Genomic DNA, 21,081 nt, shown 5'->3' with positions numbered 1-21,081 from the left:
GAGTAATACTAGCATTGGATACAATCCTTTATTCCCATGCAGGTAAATATTACAACAGATTACATTAAGGCCCTCTTTTTCTAAGCTAAAACAGAAGAATAGACCAGTGCAGGTAATGAGTGGTCCACATAATTTACATGGCTTCCTGAAGTATTGAACTGGTTGGATACACTGCCCGTCTGAGCCCTAAATTGTCACATGCAGCTAGTTTCCTGCAATCACAGGTACTCAGAATCATTTTTAAAATGCTGTACTTTAAAATACAGCTTGGTGGTGTCCTTCAGATGTTATTAGAACTCCCATCAGCCTCACCAGCATGGCCAATAATCAGAGATGTTGGAAGTTTTATTCTAATTACATATAGAAGGAGCCATGTTGGCTACCTCTGCTATATATTGATGGGTACTACCTGCTAATACTAATTTTCACATGTCAACTCATTTGTCTGATTCTGCTTTGATGGAATATTTTCAGAACAAAGCCCTCTGTCATAGTTAACATATTTGTAATTAAAAGTGTTGGGAGTGATAACACATTCAAAAGTTTTTGAGTAACGCTTATTGAACATTATAGTTTAACTTGACAGGACCATAGATAAGGCATGCTATTTTCATTTATGAAAAGCTATTCATATTTGAAAGTGATAGAATTGTGGAACCAGTACATTTTTGACAAATGCCAATCAAAATAAACACAGGATCCAAATTAGCAAATTTTATACAGCCCACTATTTTAAAATCTGTAACTAGCTTGCAAAATGTTGACTTCTCAATTGCAAATTGCCGACGCTCAATTCACTAGAATTAAGTATGAAAATATGTGATCGATTGAGATTTGAGATTTTCATTACACAGAGTGTTGCCCATAAAATTCAATATTTTATTTCCTTTCTTTACAATTTGATGTATGTTTGCTTCATAACTGCATTGCTTTGCAAAACCATCTCTCCTTGTTCTGCTTTCTGCAAAGGCTTTCATTTTCTCTGTAGCCATTTATGTAACAGTAGCTCAAGCTCTATGGTGGTGATCACCACAAGAAAGTGGTGGAGAAAATTCTACAAAGTTGCTATTCTCCCCTTAGGGGGAGAGAAAAATAAAAATCTGAGCTTTTTTATGGGGTCTGCTTTGGTATATTTTGCTTTTTGCACACTGGACATCTTTAGTTGAGAGATGGGTGCTCAGAATCTGTCTCCAATTATGTGATCAGGATTTCCAAGAGGGCTGGAAGTAAGGACTTCTCCCTTCCCCAGCTATTTGTCGCATTTATGGGGTTGCATCCCAAAGAACAGTCCCAATGCAGAAGCTTGTATGCAAGTTTCTTCGGTGGATTAGGGCAGGAACAACAAAGAAACAAGAGAGAAAATAATCTCTGCAAGTGTCATGAAGCAATATAACATGAAGAAATGCATCTCAATGCATTTTGGATATAAACTGCTCATTAGGGGCAACTTGAAGATAATGTTTGTTGTGCTGCTTCTTCGGCTAATTAAGTTTAGCACCTGTTGAGGTTGTCTCCTTTCTTGCTTATATCCCTTCATGAATCAGATCACTTCTTGTCTCCTTCAACCATGAAATTCTAATCAGTTCTGTTGCTAATGGGATTAGAACTATTAATTGCTCCACTCAATTAATTAATAAATTAAAACATCACATAATAAAAAAACCCCAATAACTTAAAGTGAAAGAATAAAAGGATGTGCTATTCTCAGCAGGAGCAAGATGATTAAATGGGGCTTTATAGTTTTAGGAACTCACAAAGAGTGAGTTGAAAGCACATGATCAGACCATAGTTGTGATGGATAGCATTACTTAATCAAGTCTTGTTCACCCATTTATGTAGTGGGAGGATTCTACCTGCCAGACTTGCACACTAGGGATGCACAAATTTAGGGTTTTATCCAATGCTGCCACCCTCATGTAGCAGGCTCCCACTTATGAAATGGAAATTTCTCCTCTTCTCCTTCCCTATCTCCAGCAGCCCCCTTCTTATGCACCCTCAGAATCTTCTGTAGAGGGTTTGGGGACCTTCTGAAGCAGGGATGGGAGAAGGGGAAGTTCTACTGTGCAAGCAGAATGCCACTCGTGGATTGTTGGATACAATCAATGCCTTGCAGCCTCTGCAGCTTTCTGCTTATGCAGGATTTATCCTGAGCCAATCTTGTGACTCAGTTCTGTACAAAACAATAGGCATTTGCCCAGAAAGAAAAGCCTAACAGTAATGTTAAGCTCACTTCCTGAAATCCATCAGCATTGCAAGAAAAGATGGTAGGCTTTAGATTTATTGGTGGGCAGAGCACTGTCCACAAAATTCTCCCACAGGGAGAAGGGGACAAAGCCATTTTTGCTGATAGTGTGAGATGTGATGTAGTGTATGTAGGGGGAACTTGGGGTTTGGCATGATTTCCGGTTTAACCCAAGGCAATTCTGAGAGACAGGCTAGAAAGTGGGGGCGGAGAACATACCTAAAGGCCATTTCATTCAGATTTTGAAGTAAAATCCACATAAATTCAGCTCACTTGTATGGAATTTGGGTTCCAAAAACTTAATCATAAATGACCATTCACTCTTCAACAGATTGTAAGTTAAAACCAAAGTATTAACACCAGTTGTTTGGCAATGCAGCCATTTGGACCAGGGAAATGGGATGGGGGAATTAAGGGGCCTCTTCCCATACTATTTCTCAATTTCATTTTTCTCCCCTTTCCAAACTGTATTCGTTTTGCTCCCTCCCCTGGCATTAAAAAGGTCATTGGGCTAGTGGAATAGATTCCAGGTTTGACTAAAGTTAAGCCTGAGTCTCAGTTTCACAAAGCTACCTCAACACTAATATTTGGCACAAATATCTGAAGAGCTCAAAGATCTGCTTTGAGCTGTGCAGCAGTAAATTACATCAACGAAGAATTTATCTGTTATACCCAGAGCCGCTGAACACATTAATGTTCACCAACATATGACTATAGCATATGTGAATCTACCATTACAGATCAAGCACCACAGGGCATAGCTCAGAGCTGCAGATCAGCAGCAGGATTCATGGAGTGTGGCAGCCATATGCATGCTTGTTTACACTAAGCCATGGTTTGGCTTTTTTCTAACATGCTTACTAAGCCAAAGGTTGTCCTCTTGCTACATTGTATTATGGTTGCCTTTTGTATTGGTTTTAAATTATCACCCTGGGATCATAGCTGATAAAGGGCATTAAAAATAATTAGCTAATAAATAAATTTGTAAGAAAGCTTGGATGAATTTCACCAATTAAAGATAAGATTGACAAACTATTTTCTTTTGAATTAGGGACAGCAGTTCAAACTGGGGTTAGGTTACCCAGTAATCTGAAATAGAATGCAAAAGCAGCCAGTCTTTTTAGTGAGACAGTCCAAATCATTAATAAAAATTTGTGACCTTAGACCTTCTGAAATTGCATATAAGCCAGTGAACAGTGTCCTGGTATTGCAAAATTATTCTATATGTTTATAATAGTTCCCAGTTGTTATCTTGGCTGTGGTGCCTCACTGCTCCTATGTTATACATAAAGAAAGAAAGAAAATTGTCCTAATTTCATTAAACTCATCTAAACTGTCTTATGAGTCATATAATTAATGACTGAGCCTGGAGGGATAAGAAATAAGTAAAGTGCAGCATTACTGGCCTGATCATTTCCCCCTAGTTTTTCATTTCTTGCCTCAATATTTCTTCAGATATTTGGCCTAAGCAGGACCTCCCAAAGTTACTTTGAATTTTTCTATGTGCAACATTGTGGAACAATTGTACCATCCTTCAACCAAAGGTGATTCCCTGGGATTAAGATGTACAATTCACCAAGCACGACCTACGCAATCTTATATAAAATAAATTATTTATTATTATTGCTGCTGCTGAAAGAATTGTGGTGTCCAGTAGTCTTTAATCACTAAGTTCCATTTCCCATGTTTTGTGAAATGCAATGTATGACAAAGCAGTAAACGTTCAAACTTTCACATGGCCCAGCTACAGTTGTGTAGGGGTTGGTGCATAGATGTTGCTTAGTCATTTAGTTGTGTCCAACTCTGGACCCATGGACCAGAGCACGCCAGGCACTCCTGTCTTCCACTGCCTCCCACAGTTTGGCCAAAGTCATGCTGGTAGCTTTGAGAACACTGTACAACCATTGCATCCTCTGTTGTTCCCTTCTCCTTCTGCCCTCAATCTTTCCCAGCATCAGGGTCTTTTCCAGGGATTCTTCTCTTCTCATGAGGTGGCCAAAGTATTGGAGCCTAAGCTTCAGGATCTGTCCTTCCAGTGAGCACTCAGGGTTGATTTCCTTCAGAATGGATAGGTTTGATCTTTTTGCAGTCCATAGTGCATAGATACATCCACTATTAACACATCAGCAACCTATAGCCCAGGGTAATCATTGAGTATGCTAGCATGATGTACGCAGAGGGCCTTTCAGCTGTAGGGGTTAAAAAGAAAACAAGAGATGGGTGAAAAGGTGAAAGGTGAAAAGCCTTGTGCTCTCTTTGCTTCAGCATGGATTCAGAAGGGAAGACTGTTTTTATCAAGCTAGATTTCTCATGCACTGCAAAAACAAAAACAACAGCTCTAATGTTAGATGATACATTGCAAATACATTGTTCTACACGTAAGAAGATATACTTATGGCATTGTTACCATTTTTGCCTGTGCAAAGCTTTCAGTGAATGAACAATTTAAATTTGTGTAAACCCTATTTCAGGAATTTGAGTAAACATCTGAGGGCTTCAACTGGGGAGGGGGAAAGGGGCATGCATGGAAACCCTGCCCCCCCCCAGCATCTCTTTGTGCATGCTGGCTCCATTTCAGACCTCAGTGTGAAGATCTGAAGGGGCCTTTTAAATACGTTAAACTAAACACTCTCTGAAGCCTCTCTATAATCAGGAATTTATATTTCCCTCATATCCAGAGGTCTCCCCCCCCAATCTCACAGAATTTCATGTCTACATATCTGCAACTGATCCAGCCAAACTCATAATCTGTAGCCACTTCCCAATGGCAGTGCCCGACCTCAGGTTTAGTCCTGTCCTAAGTACAAGAGAACATGCTCCACTCCCACTCTTAATTACTAGTCCTACTCTTTTCCTTTCTAGTTGTGTCAGCATCCTTTTTGGTAGTAATAGATTTGCACTATTTGAAATTTGTTTTAATAGTGCTGCATGTATTGGGGCTCTGGTCTATATAAGGCTTTCAGATCATATTTGCTATTTGATGTCTAGAATATAGCAGTCAACTTTCCAGCTTCAAGTACATAACAAATAGAACAAAATAAGATGGTATAACAAACAGACAAATTTTATTAGTGTATATCTGTCAATTCTCTATTCTTCACCACCACTATCTATGTCCATTCTTCCTAAGGGCTGAGTAAAGGCCATATGACAACAGCCCACCCTGGCATTTTTTGACATTCAAGGCCCAGCTATATCTTGGAACACAGATATCAGAGCTATTACTACTGCAGAAAAGAGGGTGGTGCTGTTACTGTTGCTAAGGAGATGTCAGGATTGTAACTCAGTAGCAAAGCATATGTGAAAAGGTTCGCGTTAAATCCCAAAATCTCCAGCTGCTGGTGGTCAGTGTACACTAGAGATGGAAAGCTGTGGCCTTCCACATGAAGTTGGATCCCTTTCAGTGTCAGCATGGCCAATGTTCAAGGGTGATAGGTGGTGGAGTCCAGCAACAGGTTCCCCATCCCAGGTGTAGACAGTTGTGAGCTAGATGGACCAATGGTGTGATACAAGGCGACACAGCTTCCTATGTTCCTAATATGCCAGGTCTTGCTAGAGCTGCAAAGGCGTGACACAACCAGCCAGTCATATGCAATTATGCAATTCAATATTTTGTTTTGTAGGCTTACATGATCTCTGTCTACTATAATGCACTTGGGTGGGATAAGAAAGTTATGTAAAATAATTTACTGGAATAAAGATTGAAAGTGTTGAATTTTGAAATTAATAGTTTTAAAACTACATTTGTATATTTATTTATTTATTACCTTCAGATAAGGTACCCTATCCCTCCCAAACGATTTTTTCTGCCAAAGGCCAATTGTATGGACATGTAGTCTGGATAAACATTTTCAACCAATTTTTATTCTGCTTCAACTCCAGAGTAAACTTAATGAAGTTCTGTGTGTTTACACTGTAATAAGTACAAAAATATATTTGGAGTTCATCAAGTGTGAACTAATAGCTGCACAATTAACTTTGAAAAGTGTCTATTTGTACTAACCGTAGCATTTAAAAAAGTATTTACATATAACCTTTCTGTTTCATTCAACAGTGGAATGATGGGATCTGACAAACCATCAATCAAATAATGCATGTTCTAAAAATAACAACCCTTTTGAGCTATAATGTTTGATTATCTCCAAAGTACATGATCAGCCATTGAATTCTGTAGCTAAATTACCTGACAAAACACTCTTCCTAGTTTGCATGTAACTACCACGCTTTAAAGCCAGCAGGCACAATGCATACTGCATTGCAGTAGAAGAAAATTGTTTTGCTAGAAAAGTCTGAAGTATTTTAAGGCCTTTAATGTGCAAAAGTAGGCCTGCCATCAAGACATATAAGCTCTTCCCTTTGTGAATGCATCACAGTAGATTAACCGGATTGCCTTTGTCTATTTTGTTTGTTTTCAAGACACACTTTTTAATGGACTTGGACTCGGTGCAGTCATTGGACTGGGTGTAGCTGCCCTTTTATTAATCCTTGTCGTGACTGATGTCAGCTGCTTCTTTGTAAGGCAATGTGGATTGCTGATGTGCATCACCAGAAGGATCTGTGGAAAGAAGAGTGGCTCCAGTGGGAAGAGTAAAGAGCTAGAGGAGGGGAAGGCTGCGTATCTGTGAGTATTAGTCACAACGTTTAGCCAAAGGACAAGCATATGTGAATTGTGAATCTGTCACGAACTGCCATTCACAGAACAACCTTGGGTCTCCAAGGTTGAGAAAGCTTGTTCACTGTGTCATTTAACTACAGCTTCTTTATGGCCCGCTGCACTATTTCAATGGTGTGTCAACAGGTGACTGGCACAAATTGTGTTCTTTAACTCCAGACATGCCCCTCCAGTCCTTGCAGGTCAGTCCAATTGGACTTTCTGTTGGAGTTTCTTCACCAACTGAGTGCAGCGACTGGGGCGATGGAATAAAAACTTGCCCGCGATATCTTTGCTTATCTTTTATTTTTAAATAATATAATCAAACAGCTGCAAAACAACCCTTCTCACCACTCCACTCCAGCCAGTATCATACAAAGCATTTGATCAACTTAAATGCAGTTTTCAAAATAATCAATTACCCTATCACATCGCTGCATTCGGTGAAGCAGGTAAACTCCCCCCGGCTAATTAGTTAAATTGTTAAGAGACTGCAGGTGTGTTGAATTGCCAAGAGCTCACAGATGTGCTTCCATGCAGGTTATAATTACAAACATACACCTCTGAGTAGCACCATTGACCACATCAATATTAAGAAAACCCAATGCTACTTCCTTAATAAATGTCCTTAGGAACGCAGCTGTACAGCCTGCTCCTATGCATATTTATTGATGGGCCATATTGCCAAGGAAAGGCAGAATTACACATTGCATGTTACATTTTTTTAAAATAGGTTTTTTTAATAGACATTTGTGCTGAGGCTTCAGTGTTAGAAGGGGCTGTAGTTCAGTGATAGAGAACATACAAAATATCCAAGCTTTAATCCCTGGAATCTCCAGTGACCGCTTGGAAGGACCATTGTCTAAAAACCCTGGAAAGCTGCTTTCAGTCAGTACTGAGACCGAAGACATAATGAATCCCATTCAGCCAAAATTAAGCACATTTATGTTTTGCTGGTGGCTTTCAGTGAGAGAGTTAGGTAGATGCGGAACAGTTTCCCATATTTTTAAGCAATGGGAGTTAAAAGTCCTTATATATAAGCAGCACTCAAAAATGATTTCATCCCCTGCCCCACACATTTGCTGTTACTTTGATGAAAAGGAAAAGGGTTTTCTAACATAACACATTAATGAAATTGGCAAGTCTATGCAAGCATACTGTTACAGCTCTGAAAATCTTACCATCAGTTTCCATGAGAAAGGCATTAGTTTTTCTCCTTTTATTCAGAAAAGCATATTAATTAATCTATATAAGTTGAAACTATAATATGGCTACTATCATTTGTCATGCTAAATAGATCAGATAGTTTGCTAGCCTCAATGTTAGTTTTTGACAAATCCAGATAGTTTGCTAGCCTCAATGTTAGTTTTTGACAAATCCAATTTGGTACTCTCAAATTATTATTTAGATATAACATTTATTTTTGCATATTAGTTTGAGGTTAAAATGTATGATAATGTATGAGGTGACAATGATGGGTGTAATAAATGTTGAAATATTTTTATCAGTATTAATTATAGTTGCCTTTTGCTTTTCTTCCATGATTCTGAAAGCAGAATACTGACAATTAATGAAATGCAACATATTTTTATCACAAAGGAAGTGAGGCTAAGAATCTTTCAATGTTCTTTAGGAAAGACGGATCAAAAGAGCCGATAGTTGAAATGAGAACAGAGGATGAAAGAATTACCAATCACGAAGATGGAAGTCCAGTAAATGAACCCAATGAAACAACACCATTAACAGAACCAGAGTATGTAGCCCACATTTTAATAAGTTCACACCCTGTATATTCAAAAGTGAATGTCCAGCAGATTAATCTCCCAAGACTGGATGAGAGGCATAAGTTCTAAAGCACATTATATACACATATGTGATTCCCTACTGTACCCTGCCCGTCCCCATTGCACTCCCCTGATTGGTCTGCAGCACAGGAACCAACTCCTAGGGGTCAAGGTGGTCTTCATACCCACCCCAATAAAATATTTGAGGGTACCACCCCCTAAGTTGATGGGTATTGCCCTTCAAATGGAGTGCATGCACCATGTCATTTGATCGATTATATGGATCAGGGTTTACCTGCCCCACCCTAGTTTACTCAAGTTGGCACTCCGATGCAGTCCTTCTATGGACGTGTTTCTCTCAAGCCTTGTGTTTCTTCCTATTAATCAACTTACGCTTTAGTTGCAGCAGACTGATGTTCTAATTTTTATAAATTGGGGCTATCAAACAGGAACTCTGTGGTTGACCCTCAGCTCAGTGTTGAACATCAGAAACTAGCTCAAGCAGGTGCTGTGGTTGCTCGCTGTCTTGACCCCTGCCTCTGGAGCATTGTAATTTTTGACATCAATAGGAAAGTCCCAACTATAGTCTGATGCATTACAGAATTAGCATTCTCTAAGAACAATAGCTGCTAGCTAAAAAGGTCAGGGTAGCTGCCTTGTGTTGCCTGCTACTAAGAACTGAATGAGCAGAAGGGATGACTCATGGCTGAACCCATGTAAGTGGGTCTGTGACCTAGGTCCAGATCACACTACCATCTCCATAATGTTGTGCACTAACAACAACAACTGTCCTCCCAGAACTATGGGGAAAAGTAATCTTAGTGTACCTTACAACATATCATCTTGATGCTCCTTCCATCATATAATACATATTTTCTAGCAACTGCTTGTTCTTGAAGATATTTGTCCCAATCCAAATGTAGCTGGTTAAATGGACATCCCTTTGAAATCAATCAAATGTAAATGGCAGGTGTGGGAATGCCTGATCTGCTTTGAGACCCTGGAGAGAGAAGGAGAAGCTTTAAATTGCTGACCCCCAATTCCCAATCTGGATTGGGGGGCCCTGCCTGCTAGTTGTAGTATTTCTTATATTTGTTAATCACTTTTTATGGGAAAGTCTCCAAGTGATTTACAATGTTAAAAACACAATTAAGCCTATTTCTACTAGAAGAAAAGCTTCTATTGAGCATGAAAGACAACAACACATGGGCATCAGTAAAATACTTCACAAAATGAAACTTGATGCAATTGTATGAACAATTATTTTTTTGGTAGTGTTGCACATTGTTAACAGTGGTGGAAGGTGGGATGGGGAGGAAGAGACGCATAGAGAAACTTAAAGATTTGCCACTGCAGCAGTGTAGTGCTCTCAACAAAATCTGAATAAGAGAAAAATGATCTAACCCCCCTCCTCCCCCCCAAAAAAATCACCCATGAATTTACAATGTAATATTTTGGTTTTTCCTTACTTTCTCACAGGAAACTGCCATTAAAGGAAGAAAATGGAAAAGAAGTTTTAAATTCAGATACTATAGAAATCAAAGTTTCTAATGACATCATCCAGTCAAAAGAAGATGATAGCAAAGCATAATACAACAACTACAGCTGTCTAGAGGGGAATAAAAGGCATTTGGATTCAAATAAATCTGTGACCAAAACTTTACAGCTGACCTTAGTTTCTTGGGCAACTTAAGATGGAAAAATTCTCAGAAGTAGTTCAAATGACTTCTGTTGACTGTCCATTTTCACTTTATTTCAATAGTTTTAGTCTGTAGTCCTGGATGACATCAGTCCCGTGGTCTCAGTTTGGCAAATCAGCCAATATAAATATTGTAATTTATTTTATCACTGAAGAAATCTATTTATAAAAATTCAAGAAACCCCCTTAGCCACAGACTGTACACCTGACAGCCGTACCACTTACAATGGAAATTAAACCCTGAGAGAAAGTGCCATATACATTTATATTTGTTTGTACTTGAAATTTTAAAAGATTTTGGTTGCCTTTAAAAGAATATATATATAAACAAATTATATATATATAGATATAATATTAGGCTCCATTAGAAATTAGATATATGTGGCTGGCAAAGCTAAATAGTGACTTGACTGCAGCTGATCTTTGACACAGAGTAGACAACCTCCTTATGCTGTTAACCCTGCACTTCACACCAGACAATGAAGGGTTTGTAGGTTTGATGTACAGATTTTAACAAAAGTTGTGAACTATTTTGATGAAGATATTGATCACATCCTAACTATCAAAAGTCCACAGAAATTTCAGTGCTTCAGATACTTTGTATTTATGTTTGGAAGATCATGTGTAAGCTAAAAATGTCGAAACTTATTTTGTTGTGAAAATAAGAATCCTGACTTATGACCATAGCACTCAGCTTCAAAGCAAGTCTTACAACAATAAATACAAGATCAACTGAGTTGCCTCAATGTATTTATAAAGAAACATAACATGCACATTTCTGCTTTCATTCGTTTACTACAACAATAATCATATTTGTTCTAATATATATTTTAAAAGTTATTCACGTAAACTCAAACCCAAGATCCAAAAAACTTCTCTAGGCTTGGCCATGCCCTGTGTAATTTTCACTTCCACCACCAATTTAATAAACCAACTACACAAAAATAAAATAAAAGCAATGGAAAATGTGGGTCTTAGGAGGAATGTCAAATGATAGGTGATAAGAAAGATAAGACAGAGGTTGAGTGAGCTGCATTTAAACAATAGAGGAAAATATATCCAAGAAACCAGTTGACTTTTAAAATGCTATTTCTGTTCTCATAGAATTCTATACATAATTTTCCCCAGCAATATCTTCCCTAGCTTGGGAATGAACTAATCAGACAACCTTAAGATGCATTTAAATCCAAATAAAAATAGAATGTTGAACTGCAGTCTCCAAACCCTAGGCATGCCTTTGTTGTACTGGATAGCTGTGATGGCAATAGAACAATTTGTGTATCATACCCTTCAATAGTTAAATTTTGGTTGGCCTCTACAGATGTGTAACTTGCTATTGAAATAAAATAACAAATAAGAAACTGTGCTTTTTTTATCCTTGGTAAAATTGCCATCAGCTGCAGTATATTCATTTGGCTCCCAGGTCCCCCTTAAATCTTTGCTGTTAATAAATATATGGAACAGTAGTCCTGCACGGGAGGAATGTATTATGCAACTGCTGTTGTTGAGTGGCAAACAAGGGAGCAAAAGGCTGAAGGTGTTATGGGAGAGGTGCAGAGATATGTTGGGCAGAGATATGGAGGTGCTACCCCACCTCCATGTCCTGAGACGATTCTTGCAGCTCCCAGCAAGGGCTCATGGTATGATAGGTCTGCACTGCAGGGCCCAAGGTTTCCATCCACTAATGGCCTGATAAAGCATTCACCTTCTCTGGCATACACTATTGAAATATATGGAATGGGTATAAATATATATTTATTTGATTAGAAATTTTCATAACATGTTTACTGGCTTCCTGTGTCATCATGCTAGAACTGCTAAATATTAATGGTCCTACAGTCTGATAATGTGGTGCCATATGTCAGAGCCAGTTTTTTCTTTATTTGAAGACAAATATAGTTTTTCTAAACTACTTTGAATACTTTTTGCTTTATTTAGACGGTTTACATAGTGTTCATGCTTTACCAAAAAATAATATCTCTAGGTGGTTGACAACATCTTTGCAACCTATCTTCAAACAACGAGTACAAAAATAGCATAATGAAATCAGCATGATAGAATTCCACAATTAAGAGTTAAATAGGGCATTCTCTTAAATTTCAGAACAATGCAATACATGTGAAAATCAACTCCAAAATGACTGTAGTTAATTTCATATTTAATGCTTTATTTTATAGCACATACCAGTGCTTTAGCTTTCTATCAACTAGAATCCATTGTTCCAATTTCTCCTTTTCAAACATTTGAAATATTGTGGTGTGGAAAGTGCCCCTTTCTAGGATACTCACCCCCTCCCCAATTTTCCATCCTTCCCCAATTGCCAGCATTCATTCCTCAGTCATCAATGAGATGGTATGTAACTTTCTCCTTCTTCCATTAATCCCGCCCTGCCCACCACCTACCTCCTTCTTGGACTGACACTCAGAGAATGAATTTTCTATTAGTATATACGAATATCTGGCAACTTGAGTGCCAGATCAATAATAATAAACAAATACCACCTTGTAGGGTGATGCAAGATTGTAACTGTCCTTCATAAGCAGCTCACAGGTATGTGTGTGAGGTCTAGTTTCTGTCTACAGAAATATACAGCAATATTCCACAATAAAACAATTACTGAGACAGACAATATGTAATCATATGACAAATCCCACTAAATATTGCCAAGCTTTGAACTGTGTATTAGAAATCAATTATTTGTCTAATGATTGTGAAATAAGTTCATTTAAGTGCCAAACTGTGAGTCATTTCCCCCTGTTGCTTAGCACGGTAAGTAACAGAGTGGGTCACTCTGTTTTAGTCAAGCAAAAAACAACACCCAGCTCCAGTCATGTACCTATAGATCCCTAGTTTCATTGAATACAGAGCCTCAGACTTGCTTACGTTCTTGCATATGGAAATACACAGGGGCCATCATGTTATTCAGTGGCACCATGAAAAACCCAAACCTACCTAAGACTGGTAAAGTAGCCATTTTGTTTGGATTTGTGCAGTATGTTGCTAAATGTAGTTATGGGTTTTCAGACGCCTGTCTTCAACTTTCCTTTAAGGGAGAGAGAATGAGAGCTCTTTTGAAGAAGATTAAAACAAAACAGACACTGCTATCTCCCACAAAAGCAATGAGAGAAACAAAAGCCCAATTTCAATTATTGCCTTATTTAACTAAATCGTCATAGCAAAGGCTTATTAGAGCAATCTTATCAATAAATAGCCTTCTGTGTTAATATTCCTAACTCTTAACATTTAATTCTGTTCTCTTTTTTCCTAAAAAGGTGTGTGTGGGGGGGGAGGATCTGCATCATACTATCCCTCAATTTTCAATGGATCATAAAACTATTAGGAGTGTTGCCGAAGCTCGTATTGAATTCACTGCCTCTGCTTGCATTGTCACAATAAATTATTGGCCAAGAACTCTTATTGCAGCATGCAGTTCAATCATTTCTATGCAGGGAATGGACATCAGGTCCAAGCATCAGTTAAAATCACTGGCTGCTAGCCTTATAAGGAAAACTTAGTATCTTTGACAAAATTACTGCAGCGGTCCCCTGAATCTGTTCAGGAATTCAGTTAGATATGCTTCTTTTTCAGAACCCTGCTCAATAGCCACGCGTGAGATGATTCTTTTACACATGATAACTTCATTGCTATGTAATATTACACTCACCAGATAGAGCGACTTCTGGCCACAGAATTTGCAACATTTCCACCATTCATGTATAAATGTAACCTGCATTTAGATTTTGAAAACCTGATCAATTTACTGATGCAGCTGGGAAGCGTCAGAGCTGTCTTTGGGCCAATTACAGTTAGTTAGTTAAAACTTCTCTTTAAAAAGGCATTGTGATTTCCATTCTGCTTGTATTTAAGATTTTCTTGTAGACCTGTCCTGGGGTGTGTGGTGTGGATGGGCACAAAACAATTGAAATTTGTCAATGTGAAGCCCCACTGATTCCACGTGATCGCAGTAGGGCAGTAAAAAGAGAGCTGACCAAAACAAGAAAAGATGGGGGAAAGGATAGGACAGCAACAGGTCCCATGAAGGCAATGCTGAAGTAGTGGTGCAGCCAACAGAGAACGACAAATAGGTGGACAATAACATAAAAACCTATGCTTGTTTTGAATGGAAACTGTAAGGAGACTTGTTCTCAGAAAAAGATCTCAGGCAGAACAATCCTAGGTGGAGGCAGGGAGTAGTCTGTGGACTACTCATATCCTAAGCCCTGCCATGTTGTGTGTACAGGGCAGAAGGTCAGGGGAATGGGATCCCCCCCCCTATTTTCTGTAGTCAGTTTTTAATATTCATTTTCTTCAGGGGCATAGGAGGGATTTGGATCTTGCTGATCTAAGCCTGATCTAAGACCAGTCCCCCCTGACATGTTCACAACATACTCCTTTTCACCCTCTACTGCTATTGGAAGTCTGAATGCAGAGGAGCAACAGCAGTGGAGCTTTCTGCCACTGCCATGAGGAGCCTTCAATGGCAGGACTTAGCCAATCCATGTAGATTGGGAACCACTGCACCCTGCAGCCACCTGCTACCCTCCCCCGGGACCTTTGAGTTACTTCCTTAATCATGCAATTTAATTCAGTTGCCATCATCACAACAGCCTCTGAATGTACATAATTGGATAATAAAAAAAGAGACAGAGCATTTTAAGCCTCCAGATATATAGCCTACTTTGACAAGGATAGTTATCCTGCAAAAAATGAACATTTAGTAGGTATTTTGGATTCTGTGTACAGTAAAATTAAGACTTAACAGTTTTTGTTCATCAACATTTCTTTTGTTTCAACATTCCATATGGTATCTGTCATCTGATCCACTTACTGTACTGTTGCGTTACCTACAACTGGGGTGCGTTTGTTCATAGTTTCAGAATTTTATGTCCCTATGAAATGCTGTATATATATATTCTAAACTGTAAAAAAAAAAAGATACTGCAATGCTGAAGTTTTGTATTTATGAAAGATATTGAAAGTATGGATTACAGTTATATCAATTATTTGTCACTCTTCACCATTTGTATATTAATAGTAAAGAGACTTTTACTTTAATGAAATGCTTCATTTTCCATTTCTGTCTCTCTGCCAGGAATAAGCTGATTTGGGAGAGCATTTACTTAAAAACCTTCACTATTCCAAAGTTTGTTTCCAGCGAAAGTTTTCCAGAAGACATTTTAAAACAAAAACGACATGCTGTCAAAAATGAGAAAAATAGTATATCCCTTCTGCAGTACAACTTATTATGATGTATTGGTATAGCACTTATGGGAAAGCCTTCAAGTACACTGCTATTGTCAGTGAGATAGTTTGGATCACAAAAATAATAATCAGTCTTTAGTTCTACAAATACACTGTTGCTAACATTAAAAATAATTCCACCTAATAACTGCAAACAGGTAAGGATGAAGAACCTGTGTTAATTTGCATAGTCAACTAGGTGCCTATGCTAAAAAAGAAGAAGTGGTGTTTCGAATAGTTTCCAAGAGAATAAAATATTTCTTGCATAGATTGAGAAAAGTGTATAAAGAACTGCAGAATCATCTCTTAGAAACAAAGATATAAAAAGCTATTTCAATGAATAGCATGTAATTAAAGGGCATTCACGATGGCGTGCATTGGGTCCTTCACTATTATAAGCACTTCCTTAATGGGGTTCTGAGCAGACATGCATCAGGTTGCACCATAAATAGACATAAAATCAGTTATTATTTATCTTGGCTGATACTATCTGTAAAAAATGACGCCATTCTAATATGTAGATTATAAATATATGGTATGCTTCATATATATGAACATTTGAAAGTCTCAGAAACTCTCCCATATGTTTCTGAGCTTCTGCAGTGTTTGGCATATGCAATATCCTTGACTGATAAATAGACTGACAGTCAACTGTCACAGTCTCTAAATGAAGTTTCACATAACATTTTAGGTATTAATGTTAGATTAATATTCTAGTACAATAAGGAGTTGCATGCGTGTATTTTCACTGATACACTTTCTTCGCTATTTGATTATTTTATACCAAAGGATGGCATTTCATTACAGTTTTCTCCTGGCACCCTTCTAGCCCCTTTTTGGTGATGATAATGATTATGGCAGGCCTGATAGGGGGGCAGGTTATTTCAGTGGCTTTCAGCAGTTTAAAAGTGGTCCGCAGGGTGAAAAATTTCAAATCCACTCCTCTAGAATTCCCGGAACCTGAACAATATTGTTTTCTGATCTATGGATGTTAAAGTCTTGGAAACTACTTTTGCAGAGCTCTTGACACCTAAGATTCTGCCACAGCAGTATCGTGAAGCACAACTGAGACCTAATTTCCAGCAGTTACCTTTCATTACTACCTTGGTCTGTGAGTTTTGGTGGAAAAGAGAAAAGATCAGCAGTGTTGAGGAACATAATGAGGCTCACTTGCCATTCCTAGCCAGGCCAAGTAACTTACAATCTAATTTAGAGCAAACAAACAAACAAACAAACAAACAAAAACTCTATGTACTGGTAGGGAGAGTGCCAAAATAATGAGTAACTGGAATAATTGATTCTCAGTATGCATGTTGGATTTTGTTTGTTTGTTTTTCTTTTAAGAGGAACAGAATTAGATGAATGAATGATGGATGGTAAATGTGTTTCATAAAGGGAGCCAATACAGAAAAAGCCCAAAAGTGAAAAAACAGAGATAAAAATACAATTTGACAAGCAACAAAAAAATAAAGGAGGCCACGAAGAAGAGGACACAGAGAAATCAGAGATTAAAGATAAGCATTTGTCAAAAGAACTGTTCACACCTTCATATTGGGGAAAGAACACCTGGCGTAGCAATGAAAGAGATCACACTCTCTGGGCCTACTTCCAATTTCACACATTTAAATGAATCTATGAACGACAATATCTTCAGCACACATGATTGTTAATAAGAAAACCCAGTGGCCAAAGATAAAGAACACAGATCAAAGGGCCTCAAGGAGAAGCTTGAGGAACCAAAAGGTTTGAGTCAACAAAGGAAAGGCAGTTTAAATAAAACTAAGGCAGAACAAAACTACACAAAGGCATTACAAAGGATGAGAAGAAAAAATGACCAACTCTTAAATAATAATAACACAGAACATTGCTGGTGTTGATGCTTTGACACATTATGACAATTTGTTAAGTAAAGGAACATTAACATTTGTCGTTTATATCAAAATATGGAGTTTTGGAGGAGAAATTTGGAACCCTTATTTCATTTCTCCACATTTTAATTTTAATGTATCCAATGCCTTTATACCCCATGTTTTCTTCAGTATTGTACATATCAGGATTCCTGGTGACCTCAAATTCAGGTACTGGTCGCACCCTCACCTGCTTAGATTCAGAAAGTTGCCTCATCTCACACTTTCATATATGCTTCTGTAAAAAACTAATTTGGTAAAAAGTTTCATTATTTATTGATCCATGCTTGCCAAAAGGACTTTCATTGATAGTTATCCCTCACAGCTTGCTTCTCCTCTACATCAAGAGATTGCATTGTAAGTATTTCACACCTAATAACCAAAATTGCAATTTACCGGTATCTCAGGTTCCATTCTCAAGTTCCTATTTTGTCCTGGGTTCTCCTGAAGAATTCCTGGGCTCTGTGTATGCATGTTCACATCAAGGGAGAATATTTCCTTATTAGAAGGTGTGGAACCAGTGGCGGATGGCGGGCATTGTGAGATTGGTAGTGCGACCCCACTTCCTTCCACACAGTAGCCCTATGCATGGGGAATAACATCTGAATAGAGCTATAATGTGTTATTATGGAGCTATTAACTTTCACACTTCTGCTTCCCTAGACTTTGAAGAACATACATAATAATGCTGCTATTTCACATTAAACCATGGTTACACATTAAACTGTGGCTTAATGTGATGTGGGAACCAGACCACAATCTTATTTAAAAGGAAAAATCCACTGGAGTGGAAATAATTTAGGCAGAATTTGTAGTGTTGGAAAAATTGAAAGTAAATTGGAGCAATTTAGTAAAAGCACTCTTGATGTCGCCTTAGTTTTACTTAGTTTTTCCTTGCATGTGAATGTGTGTCATATTGTGTGAATTTTCATTTTAAACCTGCTTTTGCCCTCATAGGAATGGAAATAAATACATTTTTGGTATTTATGTGTATGGGCTCAGTGTTAATATGTGCTTAGGCTGCATAGTGGTTTGCAATTATACAGGATTTAATAGCGACCATGTCACTGAATTACATGAAATGTATTTTCCTGGTTAATGTGTGGCAAGACATAAAAATGCATCTTCTGTTTCATCATTTATCCAGCCAGAAAACCCACACTTGCATATGAATAAACACAGATGTGCCATAATTAGAAAATAATAATATCCTAGAAACAAATGTTGTTCATCAGAATATTTTGCCTACTTGAAGATCTTTGCCAACAAACTTAAAATGTATCTCTGTGGATTCAAAGAGAACAGAACCAATACCTAATGATTATATGATAATTCAGCTTGTGTCCCCCCCCCATTAATGCAAAGGAATGAGTATTATTTTACAGGCCTAACAGAGGCACCTCTATTATTCTTAATGTTATTTATGATTTGTAGTTATAGTCCACCCTTCAGTGAATGGTCTAAGGTTGATTTACAAAGACTTAAAAACTTAAAAACATGTACAAATCACCATTAAAATCAGAATTATGTGATTTAAGTTGCTTAAATCTCTTCCAACAATAGAGAATTGTTCTTAGAGCTAAGTAAGCTAAGTAAATTTGTATCCCTGCCTTACTTGTCCAAAGGTTAAGAAAGTACTTGATTGTTTTGAATTATGTATCTCTTGCTTTTTCTGAGCAACCATCAGAATATGGCATAAGTTTTCATTGTACCTCTTAGTGATGTACCACAGCGGAACCACCAAGATAACGATAAAGACCTTGACTTGTATTCATGTTAGTACTATTCAGAGTAACCCCATTAAAATTAATGAATATAAGTCAGGCTGCATTTAGACAGCATTTGTTTTCCACCATCATGTTTATAGGACAAATACAAGCCAGAAAATACTTTTCAAATATACAGTCAACATTAATGACAGGCGCACGACCACAATGAAATGTTTTGCACATAACTCTCAGGAGAGTTGATAAATTGAATGAATATATGCATATGTGCATACATAACATATAACCTCAATATTATTTGGAGTAAATTGGATAGAACTGAGTGCATTGAGTCTGTAGCATACATTGGCCCATTCAGACCTGATATGCATGAAAGCAGCTCAGTGTAGATGGAGATGGACACCCAGATGAAGATTCTGGTGTCCATCTCATCCAGGCTTCAGTGAACTGGTTTTTGGAAGGTTGCACATTCCTATCCAGGGCTGCCAGCTGTGTATGGGAGCTGCATCAAGATCTGCATCTGAACTCTGCTGCCATTATTTTATCATTTCCTATTTCTTTCTAAAACTAAACAAGTGTAGTAGTCAGTTTTAATTATATACATAATAATAAATTGGTTTTTCTGCATCTTGGGTGGCTGTTGCTTTTAGAAAATCCACACATGGAAGTGGTATGGGATTCTGCACTTCCATAGAAATCGAAAAAAAGGCCTTCTGAGGTGTTTAAAATGTTGCATGTACATATCAAAGCCGAAACATGAAAAAGAAGTGAAATGCCATCTGTTCTTAGAGTGAGACTGGGTGACTAAACAGCAATGAATAATTCATCTGGTGAATGTTCTCCCTGTTTTATGATTGAGTGCTTAGAATACAGAAACCTATAGCAAATTGCTTCTGAAAATAATTCTTGGCTTGGAGCTTGCTCACAAATAATGTGACAAGTATTGCAAGCATTGGACATTCAAGCTCAGTGCTTAAGAAGTTAATATGGTTAACATTTCACATCATCTGCATGTATCTGTTGAACATCTGAGTTTGGGAGTCTACTCAAATGAAGTACAGTTGTACCTCGGGTTAAGTACTTAATTCATTCCGGACGTCCGTACTTAACCTGAAACTGTCCTTAACCTGAAGTACCACTTTAGCTAATGGGGCCTCCTGCTGCTGTGCCAGAGCACGATTTCTGTTCTCATCCTGAAGCAAAGTTCTTAACCTGAAGCACTATTTCTGGGTTAGCGGAGTCTGTAACCTGAAGCGTATGTAACCAGAGGTACCACTGTATGTGTGAAGCTGGTCCAAATGTGGACACAAGCCTGGAAGAAGGAAGGAGGTTAGATATAGGATTTCCAACTAATTCATGATGTAACAGGAGAGAATAATAATGCCATTTACCTATCCTAACTTGCCTGAGAGTTTAGGGCAAATTATTAATTGTTGCCACCTCCCACAAAATAGGGAATTAAATCACTCGCCTCTTGACATAGAAATGCTCGGATAGGTGACCAGTTCCCAACAGGTCAGAGCAAGGGAGATTTGTCTGGCAACATCATCTTTCTTCAGTGGTAACAAACATTTTGGTTGCATCCAGCAAGGTCATTGCACAAGCAGTAGAATTTCTGATTGTGTATTGGAACTTCCCAGCCCTTTTGCCCCAAATCTACTCCCCACAATGCTTCATAGCAGGTTTGGGAAAGGTACGGAAAATGTGCAGGGGGAGGTTGCATAAGAAGTCCCATTGCTCTCAGAATGACTTAGCTAGATTCATCCCTTTATGTGGCCTATGTAAATGTTTGCAACCTGTCTCTAACTGCCAAGAAGACAGTGTCTTTCA

At 38.0% G+C, this 21,081-nt stretch overlaps 1 protein-coding gene across 1 annotated transcript in view; it reads left to right on the top strand.

The window, feature by feature from the left end:
* NCAM2 (neural cell adhesion molecule 2) overlaps positions 1–15,436 on the top strand; it is a 203,774-nt gene extending 188,338 nt beyond the window's left edge. The window contains exons 16-18 of the mRNA XM_081907812.1: positions 6,659–6,863; positions 8,527–8,646; positions 10,157–15,436. Coding sequence (XP_081763938.1) covers positions 6,659–6,863; positions 8,527–8,646; positions 10,157–10,268 — 437 coding nt within the window. The 3' untranslated portion in view covers positions 10,269–15,436. The remainder of the gene's footprint in view (positions 1–6,658; positions 6,864–8,526; positions 8,647–10,156) is intronic.
* The last annotated feature ends 5,645 nt before the right edge of the window (positions 15,437–21,081 follow it).

This window comes from Podarcis melisellensis (assembly GCF_964234715.1).
Source record: "Podarcis melisellensis genome assembly, chromosome: 4".
NCBI classification, from domain to species: Eukaryota; Metazoa; Chordata; class Lepidosauria; order Squamata; family Lacertidae; genus Podarcis; species Podarcis melisellensis.
This window is presented reverse-complemented; position numbering and strand designations above follow the sequence as displayed.